This window comes from Halichondria panicea, chromosome 13 (genome assembly GCF_963675165.1).
Source record: "Halichondria panicea chromosome 13, odHalPani1.1, whole genome shotgun sequence".
Classification (NCBI taxonomy): Eukaryota; Metazoa; Porifera; class Demospongiae; order Suberitida; family Halichondriidae; genus Halichondria; species Halichondria panicea.
Window position 1 is genome coordinate 993,465 of NC_087389.1, and position 14,669 is coordinate 1,008,133.

The 14,669-nt window shown below is 44.2% G+C and overlaps 2 protein-coding genes across 2 annotated transcripts; one reads left to right on the top strand and one right to left on the bottom strand.

Moving 5' to 3' along the window:
• Positions 1-112: 112 nt before the first annotated feature.
• On the top strand, positions 113-747 carry LOC135346029 (late histone H2B.2.1-like). Its single transcript, XM_064543503.1, has one exon. It carries the CDS (start codon positions 200-202, stop codon positions 569-571), a length of 372 nt encoding a protein of 123 aa, XP_064399573.1. The 5' UTR covers positions 113-199; the 3' UTR covers positions 572-747.
• On the bottom strand, positions 629-14,667 carry LOC135346019 (protein unc-79 homolog). The gene is made up of 42 exons (XM_064543487.1): positions 14,350-14,667; positions 13,955-14,262; positions 13,638-13,768; positions 13,304-13,430; positions 13,168-13,229; positions 12,833-12,930; positions 12,569-12,612; positions 12,194-12,379; positions 11,755-11,990; positions 11,185-11,371; positions 10,615-10,664; positions 10,449-10,552; positions 9,994-10,188; positions 9,206-9,326; positions 8,801-8,967; positions 8,411-8,543; positions 7,957-8,167; positions 7,589-7,695; positions 7,218-7,478; positions 6,799-6,941; positions 6,505-6,638; positions 6,046-6,198; positions 5,733-5,932; positions 5,433-5,651; positions 5,074-5,202; positions 4,747-4,971; positions 4,255-4,485; positions 3,755-4,088; positions 3,537-3,702; positions 3,126-3,420; positions 2,796-3,041; positions 2,532-2,696; positions 2,273-2,383; positions 2,145-2,222; positions 1,978-2,094; positions 1,787-1,923; positions 1,452-1,713; positions 1,312-1,353; positions 1,139-1,255; positions 1,005-1,085; positions 906-956; positions 629-845 (listed from the first exon to the last, which is right to left on the bottom strand). Exons 1-42 carry the CDS (start codon positions 14,634-14,636, stop codon positions 738-740), a joined length of 6,759 nt encoding a protein of 2,252 aa, XP_064399557.1. The 5' UTR covers positions 14,637-14,667; the 3' UTR covers positions 629-737.
• Positions 14,668-14,669: the final 2 nt, after the last annotated feature.

Genomic DNA, 14,669 nt, shown 5'->3' on the forward strand with positions numbered 1-14,669 from the left:
CCTAATTTCCTTTTGGGCGGGCTAATCCCAGCCCGACTGCATTGGAAGACATAAATAATCGAATTTGATTGGTAGTTGTACATTTGATCCTTACAAAGTGATCTTTCACTGCTCACATAAATAAGATAGCAAGCCACCTTTTTACATCTGCAAACTAAAGGTTTTTTCATCTGAATTTCTCAACTGCAAACGTCGAACCATGCCTGGAAAAGTCGCATCCAAGAAGGGAGAGAAGAAGGCTGCCGTGAAGAGCAAGCCCGCTGGAGAGAAGAAGACCCGAAGAAAGTCTCGCAAAGAGAGCTACTCTATCTACATCTACAAAGTCCTGAAGCAAGTCCACCCCGACACTGGTATCTCTTCCAAGGCCATGAGCATCATGAACTCGTTTGTGAATGACATATTCGAGAGAGTTGCCACTGAAGCTTCCCGACTGGCTCACTACAACAAGAAGCACACCATCTCGAGCAGGGAAATCCAGACTGCTGTCAGACTTCATCTCCCTGGAGAGCTGTCCAAGCATGCTGTATCTGAGGGCACCAAGGCTGTCACCAAGTACACCAGTAGCAAATAAATATCTCATCTCAAACGGCTTTTCTAAAAGCCACCACTATTGTCAAAATGTTTCACCTTCCACAAGTCATGTTCTCTTTTATATTCTGTTTGTATATTGAATTCTGATACGTACATGTATATAAAACAATGGTGCATACCATTTCTTCAATAAATGAACTAATGTTTTATAAGTCAGTTTGCCACTCTTGCTCAAGAATAACAAGTTCGTTGATGGTGTCCCTTAGCCATACATCCATTGAAATTGATTGTACTTCCTCAACGTTAGGAAATACCTGCATAATTTATTTATAAATAATAAACATAAAATTAAATTTTGATTATAGACGACTTACAATGCTTGTATCAGTGATGCTGTTGGTAACCTCCCTCCATATCGGCACTAGCTGCAGTAAGGTTTGAACACAAAGTGGGTGGGGCATTATTAATCTTACCAGTGGATAACAAGACAAATTAATTTCTTTGATTTTGATCACTGCGTACTTGTTGAGTATCTCCAATATGTCTGCTTGATGCTAAACAGATACAGCCACAAATTAAGGTCAATAAGCACACAAAACACACTCACCATTTCCGACATTACTCCACTCATTAATTGTGCCAATTGACCAATTAGCTTCTGCCAAAATTCCAATATAAGAACCATAGAGTCCCTGGCGTACATTTCCATGTACACAGTCCAGGTCTGCAGGTGAAATGTACTGTATCTAAATCCATAGGTCTTTATATCAGTAAACTTACAGCACCAAACAAGAATACGAGGCAGAGGTATCCAAAGTAGCCCTGTAATTGTACAAAGACAATAAACACATTAATTTTTGAGCTCACACACACACACCTCTAACGCACACAATAAAACAGTAGTCAGCTAGAGGACTTACATTTTGTGTAGTAGTTATCTTTTGAATCACCCCACTGGCCAGAGTAAGTACCCCTTTTGTCACTTCATCCAGTTTATGATTGAGACTCTCCAGAAGCAGACACCGACCTCCCACATTCCCAGCCATTTTCATTTCTGCTGCAATTCCATCGATGTAATTGTGGCTCATAGCGCCAAGTAGAAGCCAAGACAAGATATGCACAGATTGAATGTAGTCCTGCCATCTTGGCTGAAGCACATGAATCACAGTGGACCTGAACGTCCTGAAAATAAAAATAAAATAAACGACATCACATCTGTAGGCATATATATGCCCCCCACCCCAGAAATACTTACGTAAGGGCTGGGAGTAGTGCTCTAGGATCACCAGAGACGAGTCGTTTCAGGTTATGAGTGGGTGGGGATCTACCAAGCCCATGTTGAACCCTCAGGGCTACCAGTTGAGACAGGGACAACTTCAACTGGGCAACCAACTATTACACACAATGTCAATTAGTACTCAACGTATATTATTATATAATGCTCACCTGAATTGACTTGGTATTCTTGGATACATCCGTAGCACTGAGGTAACTCAACACGTCCAGAAAGTCCCATTGTAGAGCAGTAATCACAGGGCGTGAGTGAATCTCACAAGTTAGTCTCTGTAGGAAACATACGTACACTAAGCATGCTGTATATGCCATATACATACCAGGATGGGAGCAAAGTCTTTTTTTGTAGTTAGACTGTCCACATAGCCTAGATATCCAGACTCTTCCAACAGTAGAACCTGAAAAGGGGAGGGGCTGTTACACTGTTCGATCTAGAGTATATTCTCACCTGGATGAGCCCGAGAAAGTTGTCCTGTCTGGGACACTGATCTGCAGTTCCCCTGGCCCTCAGTGCTTTTCTCAGCTCACTCACATACAGTTTCATCAACTTCTCAGCCTCCTGCATGTACAGAGGTACATAGCTACTGTTGTAATAAGGTGGAAGGATATTGCTCGATCAAGGGGCATCTAGTTACGTGAAAATTACTAAGGACTCGCGTAAGAGAATCAATATAATGCATAATTCTAAGTTAAAATGTCTCTCTTACTCTTTGGCTTTGCTGTTGGAAGAGACGGTACCAGGTGGAGGCAAGCTCCACCAATCCACCCAGAGGAACGTAGACATTATACAGGGCAAATTCGAGAATACTCATTAGTGACTGAGTGAGGGCCAGTACACTGTGGGTGTGGTAGTTGCCAAGCATGGGAGCAGTCTGGAAACGAACAGGAAGAAAACAGATATCAAACTGCAGATTCGTTCTACGTACATACATGCAGCATATGTAGCGTTGTAAATTGACATTAATACTTACGGGGTATTCCAAGCTGTTTTTGAATAGTTTGATGATTAGTCGGAGAAGGGCATGCATTGCTTTCTTGTCTCTCAGAACATCCGTGTTGCCCTTTAGCTTCTTAAACAAGTTGTCCCAGAGAAGCAGATCTTTTGTCAGCTGTATTGTGGAGCTGAGGCCCTCCTGGATCTGGTCCAAGATCTCAATGTAGGTAGCCACGTTGACAATGGAGTGAGGGTGAACATCTTTTATGGAAGAGACAGCATCCTGTACAAATTTCACAGCTACATAGAACTTAATACTCCCAAACACAAGTTGTGTAAAGTTTTACTATACGACAACATTTTTCACCTCAAGAAAGTATTTAACAATGGTCGTTTCGCTAATTTCTCCCTCTGAGTCCACGTCTGTACCTTCAACTGGCCCCTCCCCCTCGTTGCCTAGCAGCCCGTGACCCAGAGCATTGAACACTGTCCGAGTCTTGTCACCGTAGTCGGTCCCAAACAGGAAGAGGAAGAGACGACGATCACCAAACTGAGTGAGAATGGAGGAGAGGATGTGTTTTGCGACAGCCATGGCAGAGCCAGGAGGAGGCTCAGCTGTGTTCTTGGTGGATTGCCAAGAGAATGATCCAGGAACCACAACTCTACAAATACAGGAAAACAAGTATGGAGTAATGTACCACTAAAAAGTACCTACGCCCAATACTATTGAAGCACTAGCTTAGTCATTTCTGTTACAGAAAAAAAATTTTGCTTTCACCTAGCAACGGCTGGTATTATCTTGGATACAAGGAAACCAGACACTATGTGGGGTAAGCGATGACAACATGTACCAACAGCAACCGTTGCCAAGGCTATCACTTCTTCTGAGTACTCATTGGTGGGTTTCTTGCAGGCCACACAGATACCAGGCACAAGGTCATCACCTACAGATTAAGATAACACTTGCGAGTGAATACATTACTAATGGGAACTGACCTTCGTCCTTTGAACTCTTTGCTTCCTCTGGGACAGGCGTCAGCAATTGTTTAAAATTTGACTTGACAATTTCAGGAGTTGAAGAGCCAGTGTCTTTAGTCGGGCTAACATTTCCAGTAATGGACTCCATGACAGAGTGAGTGAATGCATCAATGGTGAACTGACGTTGCAGAGATGGTTGCTTGCTCTTTTCGCTGTTAGAGAGGAAGGAGCATTCATGTCCGTCGCTCTCGAGAGTGTTGAGGGTGATCTGTAGACACCACTGAGTGAGTGTGAGCATTTCCAGACCTTGGTAGTGGGAGCCTGGGTCCACCTCGGAGTAGTCGTGGATGTACTGCAATGGTAAGGGCACAAGTCTATAATGTACTAAGCTTCTTCATGGCTACCACGCAGGGGAAGCGCATTGAACGTATCAGAAGTCAAATAAAAAGTGTAGTAGGTGATGCATGATCGTAACGGGCTTACTACATGTATGTAGTTTTTCACTTACACACACGCACCTTGTAAAGGATGACAAAGAATATCCGCATCCATGGTGCCTGCAGGTGAGAGGGCACGGAGCTGAGACTGTAGGGACAACCATTCAGGGGAAGGTGGGGCTCTCTTAGCCGCTCATCCAGTTTCAACTGGACATAATCTGACTGGTTAGGGGCCGCACAGAAACAGAGAAGCTTGAGAGTGAATGGAAGCAGTCCCTTGGTATGGCCAAACTCTATGTTGTGATCCAGTACCTGGAAGGGGGTGTGGTACAACGTATACACATGCATGTACATGTGGTAGCTATAGTCGTAGTGACATGTACATGTAGTAGCTATAGTCGTAGTGACATGTACACGGTCATGCCACAATACATCAGCACGGAATGTGTTCACTGCAATAAGTCGGTACTATAATTATACTAAAATGTATCACACTGCTGATATGATAGGTGAAGCAATTTCAGCTATAGTGGAGTGTGTGACGTACTATAACACTATATACTTAATACTCACTGGGAACATGTTATTGAGGAAGACCTCAAAGACAGGGTTCTTCCTCAGTTCTTGTGGCAAGCAATGGAGGTCATGGAACACAGTCCCCTGTATCATATGAAACAGCTGGTCTTCAGACGAGGACGGGGTGGAGCGACGTGCTTTAATAGTGCCCGCCTTCTTTGTCTTCTGACCCTGACTTTTCTTCATGGACTCGGAAATGTCGATGCGAGGATTAGCGATATGCTGTATACATGTATGTGAAGAAGAATTTGAGGTACCTACATGTAAAATATAGCCTCGTTACCAGGCCAAAAATTGCACACACAATTAAACTATAAAACTTACTCTGAGCAAAAGAGACAATATTCTTTCGGTGATTTTCTGCTTGACTGGATCCTCTTCTAGACGGGGCTCGGACTGGGTAGACAATTTTGGTGAGAGGGCCCCTCCCCCAAACACACTCACATCCGACGCCTGCAGGAAATAATTATAATAATTATTAATAAAAAAGAGAAAGAGTACACGTGGTTTGTAGGAAGTTATAATTTTTACCATGCACTGCTACAAATGTACTAATGTTTAGTGGCGCCTTAAAACGGAATTTATAGTGGAATTTGAAAGAGTGGGAGATACTGGAAGAGACAGTGTACAAAGAAATGGGGAGAATATAATTATATGTGCATGCAATGATCAAACTTTCTAACCTTCTTTTTTATCCCCAGTTGCAGAGTGGGGTCTGTATCGCTGGCTTTTGCTGACGAGTCACGATGGCTGGTGGCAATCCTGAGGAGATTGGTGAGGATGTCCACTGACAGGAAGTTGAGAGCAGGGAGGGCGGAGTCAAGCAGTGACAGGGTGGACAAGACCTCCTCCCGATAGAAAGGGTACTCGTAGAAGAAATTCTTCAGATAGAACTTCATTGCCTGCACGTGGAAAAAGTGATTATAAAATTCTGTGATAATGAATAATTAATTATATGAGAGTTCCAGTTCCAGTACACCTACATCTAGCGATGGCTCGTTGATGGAAGCAATGAGGTACTTCGCACGAGCGCACACACTGGAGTTCTTGTCCACGAGCAGCTGTACTAAGAGACAGAAGCCGTGAGCCAGGGATGCCTGCACTTTCGAGTGGAGATTCAGAACATCTGTTTCAGTAGACCCCGGCTTCCTCATAAACTGTATCACCGTGGTGAGCGCACCAGCTGCAGAGTGCCGGGGGGCAGAGGTCAAACAGTGAGTACATAGTGGTAAGATACATGAAGATAGGAGGGGGTCTGCTTAGGGATTTTGGCAACTGTCAAGTGAGAGTGCTGACCTGCTTTGAACCTTGATGCCCAGTGATTGGACTTGAGTGCAGTGTGGAGGGTGCTCCAAAGCAGCTGCTCCTCGATCGTCACCTCATGACCACCATCCTCACTGGTTTCAGACTCTGACTCAGTATCAGACAGATTCATCGAAATACCAGATGCTACACGAAAGAAAAAAATACCATGGCTACCAGGCACTGAAATTAATATAACATTGTGTGCATGCTGCAAATTCAGACTGGATCGATCGAGTACAGTCGAACCTCTGTTAACAACCACCTCCGAATAAAGGCCAGCTGCTATATAAAGACTAGGCACCCAGGTCCCAAATGAACAGTTTGTGTACAAAACAACCTCTCAACAAAGGCCAAAACATTGTTCCCCATAGGTATAGATATTATAGAGGGGTTCCACTGTATTAAGTAAACGCGGATGTACAGTACACATACACAATCATATTCACTCACCTCCTTTGGATGAAGGTTTATTCCTGATGGTGGTCGTTGGTTGCATATCGGCTGTGTACTTGGCACACTCTAGGAGCAGCTCTACACAGGCTCTGGCAGTATTGGAGGGCGTGGTGTGCAAGTTTTTCCACAAACTGTGAGTGGGAAAATACAGTGAGCATGGAAGTTCTAAGATACTCAGTGCTACTGACAATTCAGTGAAGCTAGAGCAGTCCTAACTGCTCTTAGGAATGAACATACAGTGGTACACAGGTACAGTTCAATGGACACATGTGTTACTATGGTACTGCTCACATGCCCAACAGGGTTGTGATGTCGGTGTAGACAGTGTCGACATCATCACACTCATCCAGTACATTCCAGTCTTGCACCAACATCAACAGACAGTTGACAATCTTGAGGAGAGCACTCGGCTGCAAGTTGGACTGACCCAGTTTCTGCAGAGATACACACATTACCATAGAATTCGGTTCAGACTATATACATGTAACTAGATGAATGTCAGCGTATCATCTTCGAATAGCCATAACTTGTATTCTGGTTATCCAATTTAAATAATGTTAGGATTTTCTGAAAGCTTAGAAGAACACTCTATTTGAATTTCTCATTTTCAGCAACCCCATTGGACCATTACATGTAGTGTTGCAGTGCACTAGTACAGCCATGTAAAAAAGTTTAACTAGTAAAACATGGACTAGTTGTCGTAAGCTTACCAGTACACATAGTTGGAATATGATGTAGGTGGAGGGTGTGGTAGGCTCCGCCCCCTGGCTCTGTTGAGCTGGCAGAAACTTACTCTCACTCACCACCCGGAACTGAGAGTGTGACTGCACCTGGGCTATCTTCCGTCTGTGCCCGAGTGGACTCCCCTGATAGGGCGACTCGGTGATGTCAGGACCCGCGTGAAATGCCTTGAGGCCACCCTGTATGCCGAACCTCTTACTCGTAGTGTCTTCTTCCCTGGGGGGTGTGCTCTGTGGGGGGGGGCATTCAGTACACAATTACATGTACTACATTTGTACGTAACAAGGCTGTTGGCACGGTAGTATTGACTCTAGGATAATACTGTTACGAAGAATAGTACCTGTGGCGTAGCTGATGCCTCACGGGGGGTGGAGACCAGCTGCCGCTGTCTGTACGAGCGTGTAGACATCCTGTGATAGGAGGAGCCGATGTCTTCAACATCATCTCCTGCACAGAGTGAAACAGTAGGCTGACAGTACGGCTGCTTGGAAAGGATTACACAGTTGTAGGTCAGTCGATCGTCTAGGCTCACATATTAACTACGTGTAGCAGTGTTCTAAGTTTGTATAATACATACTGCACTTGAAATGTAAGCTAGAGACAGATTTAAGCATATACCATTGCATTGAATATAGAGCTATCAAAATGCATCTTTTATTATTACGTAACTTATACCAAAAGTGAGCACTTGAAATACCCGTTCCCTACCTGCACTTCCCTCCCTATACACTTGTCTGTACTCCTCGAGGATTTTGGTAGCGAGTCCAAACCATACGCCCACCCCCTGACAGAGATAGCAGATGCTGTTCGGCTCTCGATGGTCGTGACTGCTCCCCCACACTTTACGAAGCATATTCATCAGGTTGTTCTGAAACAAATTCAGCTCCAGTGTGGGCACATTCTCAGGCAGCTGTGTGAGCTGGGGGGGGGGTAGGCAATGTGTTTACTGTACATCATGACAGCTGGCCACATTAAAGGTCTAACATTTGGTTGATACTACCAGGAGTACATTAAGATTCTTAATGTACTCCTGATACTACGTAGTTAAAAGAAAGTGCAGTTAACAAACATATAACTAACCGGATTAGCAATAATTCTGTACTATTCTGCTGATGAGGCAGACATGCTAATAAAGGTGAGGTGTGAGGTAGACTCCACTCACCTGAGAGAGCCAGATGTCGAGCATGAGGATGTATCTTGTGAGTGATGACTTGAGGTTGACGATGATCGGTGTGTCCATCTGTTCTATGGAGGACTGGGAGAGGAGTTGCGGCTCCACATCAGAGCCACTGACACTGGAAGAAGAAAGAAGGAGAATAAGTTATTGCTTGCTTTTGAAGACTATTTAGACGGATGTACGGGGGGGGAGGTACAAGTATCAGTGAAGTTAACTAACTTTTCTTTCTATGTCAGAAAAGATTGAAGTTTCACAGATTATCATAATTATCCGATCAGCAATTTTGAAAAACAGTTAGCAACAGAAAAGCAGATAATCTTAGCTGTACTTTAATTGTTAAGGTATCAAATATATACTTAACCCGACTCTACCCACCTCCCAACGCTCTCCTTCCTTATAACCTCCACCTCCACGTCGAATGACGACATGGGGGAGTCGCCACGAGTGAGTGGCATCCTTCGGAATCGCCCGTGGCTCTCCTTGAGGGCATCGTCAAACATGTGAGGTAGGTAGGGCAGGGGGATGTGCAGTCTTGTCAAGTCCTGCATCATGCGGGGAAATCAACACAAGAGTTAATACAAAACAATCAACATCACTTGGCAACAAGTGCACATGCACGAAAAAGAATATAAGAGCTACAAAATGCACACTTTCTTTAGATGCCATAAAATTAATGCATTTTCAAATCCTAAGTCGGGGCACTTTAGGGAAGGGAGGCATTTGCCACTCTCCCTGAGTCAATCCTTAGGTGGAAAACTAATATAATGTCCTCTCTCACACCTGTAACCAGAAGAGTCCTCTCTGTCTCTCGTCACTATCCTCACTCCAAAACTTCTCACGAATGAACTTGAAGATCCTCAGCCCTTGCTCGTGCTTCTTGTTTTGAGTAGAGAATATCAACCTGGACATATACGCACGCACACACAGAAAAGTTACACAATGACCAGGGCAACAGTAAAAAGTTACAAACAGATTGTTTCTGAATCAGCCTATACTATTGCATGAGGCTTACTTTTTCCACTAAACCAGACTAACCCTAGCTTCCTAACCCTTAAAAACGAATTTAAACCTGACTATAATATGTGACAGGCTCTGGGAAAACCAGACTATTGGAGCAGAATTTAGTATTGAGCTACAGCTAAATTTATGCCTACAGTATAAAATCTCAAATAAAATATTATTGATGTATAAGTATCTACAGTCCTTCTACTACCTCTCTGTAAAATCTGATGCTCTAAATCCAACTCTTTCCATCGAAACGCTTCGTCCAAAGTTTCGCTATTACCTTATTTTTCCTAATTAAGCAATCTTTGAGAGTCGTTTTTCTCGATACTACATTTTACGGCTTCGAGTTTCCAACGCGCATGACTCGGGTATGAAACTAGGTATGTGAACACTAAGCATATCATTGTGTAGGCGATGCTCTGCTCTATTATTTGGTACATTAATCACACAAATTTTAGTCTGCTCCAATAGTCTGGTTTTCCCAGAGCCTGTCACAATTATTTCAAAGACACACAACACACATGCCACTTAATTGTCTCAGGCCAGTTGCTCCCCTAGCTCACCTGAACTGATCTTGCAGTCCCTCCATTTTCCCGGGGTCAGCACGAAGATCGACTAACTTGTTCATCCAGAGTGGCATCACGGTGTTGAAGATATCCGAGAACGAGTCAAGCTTGCCCTGACGATGGAAGTAGTCAAGACGATAGATAATAGTCAGCGTTCGCTTGTAGCGAGCAATCGGGTCATGTGCTTTGTTCCTGGGGCATTCAACAAAAATTAAAAGAATCGTATATTGGCCTACCACATACACCCCCTCACATTTACCCCCTCCCTCCACACACACACACACACACACACGCACGCACGCACACGCACACACACACACACACACGCACGCACGCACGCACGCACGCACACGCACACACACGCACGCACGCACACACACGCACGCACGCACACACACACACACACACACACGCACACACGCACACACACACACACACACACACACACTTACCACATTTTGCCGACTTGTGCACAGCCTGAGATGTCTGGTTTGAGTACCTCCACCATACACTCACTGTTGGTGTCACACACGGAACGGATCCAGTACAGAACATGCTGAATGGGAATCGGAAATGAAACATTGTTAATTTCAATAGCACATGATCAAAGTGACTCACTGATTCCATTAATGCTGTGACTTCAGAGTAATTGGAAAATATCTTCTGAACTGCAATAATTAGAATTACATAACATGTTATGATACATGTAAGAAGCTTGATTGTTTGTACACAGCCCACTCACTCAGAAATGTGCACTCCACACACTCACACACACCACATACCTTAAGGTGACATATTTTCGCGTGTATTAATTTCTGCTATTTCTGCGAATGGAGTAAAATCGCAAAAATTAGTACTCGCAAATAATTGGCCGCCCTCTTGTTTAATGTATCCAGATCGACATTCGCAAACAATTATACCAGCAAAATGTACAAAACTGTAAAAACGCAAACAAATCTACCTGTGAAAATATGTCACCTTAAGGTAATACACGCAGTAACAGTGTACAAATACACACCACATCGCCCCGACTCAATCCCTCCCCAGTCCCCCCCCCTTAATCACTCAAGCATGTCACTTGACATTGTTCAACCACTCCTCACGGCCCCTCCCCCTTCTGACCCACAGATCCCGAAGTTCGTTCGAGGCATAATCAGTTCACCATCAGATGCATACTCTCAAACGTACACTCTTTGACGTAGTCAGAGCTGTCCACCCACTCTTGTCCCTCGGCTCCTGCGGCAACGGATGCTGCCCCAGCCGAGGTCATCTGTTCCTCCATCTTCACAATGGCCGCCTGGAGGATGTCGTAGTAAGTCTGCATCCATTCTAGCACCAGCGCCAGCAAGTGGATCAGCCACTCCTGTTGGTTGGCCTATAGGAGGAGGGGAATTGTAATTGTATATTTTGCAAAACACTACTCGATGATCTTTTGCTGCAATGATACGAGTTATACGGTACCAGTCACTTTTGGATAAAGGCGAACACAGTGGCCGTGATAGAGGAGGCTGCTAAGCTATATATGTAGGTCAAACTGAAACACATGTAGTGGAGGCTTTGAACTCAGCTGCATTACGCTCCTAAAAGGTTTACCTAGATCACTGATTTCTAGTCATTAGAATTATCCTCACACGTACAGCATCCAATGTTGTACAGTGTACCATACTCTAGTGTGTGTGTGTGTGTGTGTGTGTGTGTGTGTGTGTGTGTGTGTGTGTGTGTGTGTGTGTGTGTGTGTGTGTGTGTGTGTGAGCTCACTCTGACTTCAATCGTAGGTGTACAGTAATGAGACAGTAGCCATATTGCCTTCTTGCTTATGTCCATGTTGATCTGTGACTGCTTGTTCCGTTGAATGAGAGGGGCTGATATTTTGGGCAGTCTATTATGTGGGGCCTCGGTCACCATGGGAACAACATCAATGAGTTTAGCGACAGCCTCCAGCATTGTGGAAGAGCTAGAGAGGTTGTCATAGGCCCATGGATCAGGGAGATCAACTGTGTGTGTGGGTGTGTGGGTGTGAATGGTGATCGAGGGTTGCATGCTCAGACAAAATTGTATGGCTACAGCAGACAATTTTCCTTTTTGAAACCATTGCACAAGCTAAGGTCACACAAAACCTTAGCTTTACTAAAAAAAGTTTGTTGTTATTATAATAATTTGCCTTCTTAGCTTGCATTGCTTGTACGTACAGTTGTACCTTGATAAATGTGTGTGGGGTCATTGAGCTCCTTGTGCTGCTTGGAGTGACAGCTGAAACACATTCGTATGGGCTGCCCGTTCTGAATGGCCGTGCAGCTGTCGTCATAGCATGTGACTACGGCCTTGTTCACCTTGTCCTTACCAGAGCAGATTCGCTGAAACTCACAGTTAGGCTTAATCTCACCTGGAAGAAAAAGAGCTAAGTGAGAAACCTCTATAGAGAATGGAAAGGCTACTGCATGTTTTGATGTCAGGGGCTAGATGCATCTATTGGTTACGTTAATAGGTCCTGATTGTACATGCTAGAAAGTCCACATTTAGGAGGTTCTAGGAGCTAAAATTATAATTATAAGTCAGATAGATGTGAACTCACTGAGAGGCATTGGGAGCTTCAGTCGTTGGTGAGTGTCTTCGTCACTGCAGGGGTCAAAGTTCATAACAGTACTACATTAAATCAAGCACGAAGGCCAGTCAAAACATTGAGGCTAGGTCTTGTGGGTTCTCTAGATTTATAGCTGAAAGTTAATGTTAATCTGGCCACGGAGAATGTGGGAACTGATTTTGCATAATAGATTGCAGCTGTGAGCAACAGAGCTACGTATGGTTTCCAGGCCATGCAACAACTAGAGCAGCACACCTGTGTATGGTGTTGTCACAGTCAGGGCAGAGGAGGAGGTACAGCTTCATTGTATCAGGGGCTTTGTGTTGGGCAGCACATTTCACACTCAAGCACAGCTGTGGGACACACACAAGCACATAAGCATTTATAATGATCTCTCTCCAACTGAGGAGGGTGTAAGTCTCTATGTTTGTTTACCTAACGTAAGAGGCTTGTTTGTATTTTGTAGTGTGTATATATAATAATGCCTTAGGCCTTGTGTTGGTCCCCAGCGACAACTTCCTACCACCGTTTAGTATAACAAAGCAATGTTTTTTCTCTAAGTACATGTAGGTGCAATTAATCAAACTCACCGTTGTAGCTATGTTATTACTGTGGCGGCATGTTGAATTTTCACAATGAGGCATTGTCCATTCTGAGAAGTAAGGCATAACTAAACAATGAGTCAGTTCCAAAAACAGATAGACAGATATGCATCCAAACACTAACCTCCATATGTGAGTTTATGAGAATGACGTCGGAACTCCGGGATGGGAATGGGCCAGTAGTGCAGGAGTAGGTCCAATGCTTTGGAGCGTACTGTAGGTGTGCCGTACGTTATCACATTGAGAACATCCTGCACGGCACGGGGAAGGAAGCAAGAGGGTTTGGATAGAATATAGCAAGAGGGTTTGTAACAAGAGGGTCTGTAGAATTTGTTATATATACGAGCTCTTGTACTGTGTTAGTAGCTCAGCTAGAGCTCGCGTAACTTTTTTTAATTAATTCTGGTTAGCTATTGGGCTAAGATTATTGTAAGGATCGAGACTGGTGAGCTCCTCACCATGGCAACATCCCTCTTGAGCGTCATGAGTGTGTCCGTGAGAAGGAGGTAGTGTTTGTGGGAGGAGCATGCCTCCAACACCATCATGAGCACTGACGTCAGACACATACACTGTCGATACTCAGACCTCACTGCAATGGGGGAGAGAGGGTAGGGGGCAAGTGGATGTAGATTGAAGTTAGCAAATCACTGTGTATTCTAGATTGAATCTAGAGGTAGTTAGTTAGTGCATGGGTGTGATACCATTGATTATGTAATACTAGAAAGCTAAAGAAACACAATCAGTGATATACCACTCCACTCCCACGCGTGCTCACCAAGGCAGTTGGGTAGTACAAAGTGACATAGTCTAGCCACCACCTCATTGTATGCATCGCCCCACTCTGACTCGGGCTCGAAGTAGAGGAGACAAGATGCAAACACAGCAGGGAATGTCAGGCAAGAGCTATCTATCTTCAGAGCAACCAGTAGACTTAGAATATCCGTCAGGAGAAAGGCCATGGCTTTCTGAGACTGCTTTATCTTGGGCAAGTAAGAGATGAGCTTCTCTGTGATGATGTTGTAGATATTACGAATGTGTGTAGTAGTAGAGACATTGGTGAGGTCCATCTCCGACACCACAACTCTGTGGGGGGGGGGGAAACAGAAATATAAACAAACCGTACGTCGCTCACTTTTCTACATTCTAAGCTACGACTCAACTATTTATTACCTTTCCAGGACATCCTTGATCTGCTTCAGAGGGGCACAAAACTGCTCTCCATTTATAAACTCACTGGCCAGAAAGATCTTGATCCTACCGAGCACATTAGTGTCTATTTTGGCCAGTTCTGAAGATAGCTCTGAGCTGGATCCTATGGCAAGGGGAGACGTATCACCGCCGTCTTTCCGTCCTCTGGAGGACATCTTGTTCTGCTCTTTCTTGTCTCTCCTCGGCAAGAGAGAGTAGCTGCTGTAGCTCGACTGAAACTGTACACCAGTGATGGAATCTAAATCCATTGTATATAAAAAGGAATAAAATAATTATCACAT

What these genes read in the sequence shown, in the direction of transcription:
- LOC135346019 (XM_064543487.1), bottom strand. Translation starts at nt 14,636, where the DNA reads ATGGATTTAGATTCCATCACTGGTGTACAGTTTCAGTCGAGCTACAGC. An exon ending in GTAATAACATAGCTACAACG is followed by an intron (nt 12,931 to 13,167) that starts GTGAGTTTGATT and finishes TGTGTCCCACAG; the next exon opens with CTGTGCTTGAGTGTGAAATG. An exon ending in TTGTTAAATACTTTCTTGAG is followed by an intron (nt 3,042 to 3,125) that starts GTGAAAAATGTT and finishes AAATTTGTACAG; the next exon opens with GATGCTGTCTCTTCCATAAA.
- LOC135346029 (XM_064543503.1), top strand. Translation starts at nt 200, where the DNA reads ATGCCTGGAAAAGTCGCATCCAAGAAGGGAGAGAAGAAGGCTGCCGTG.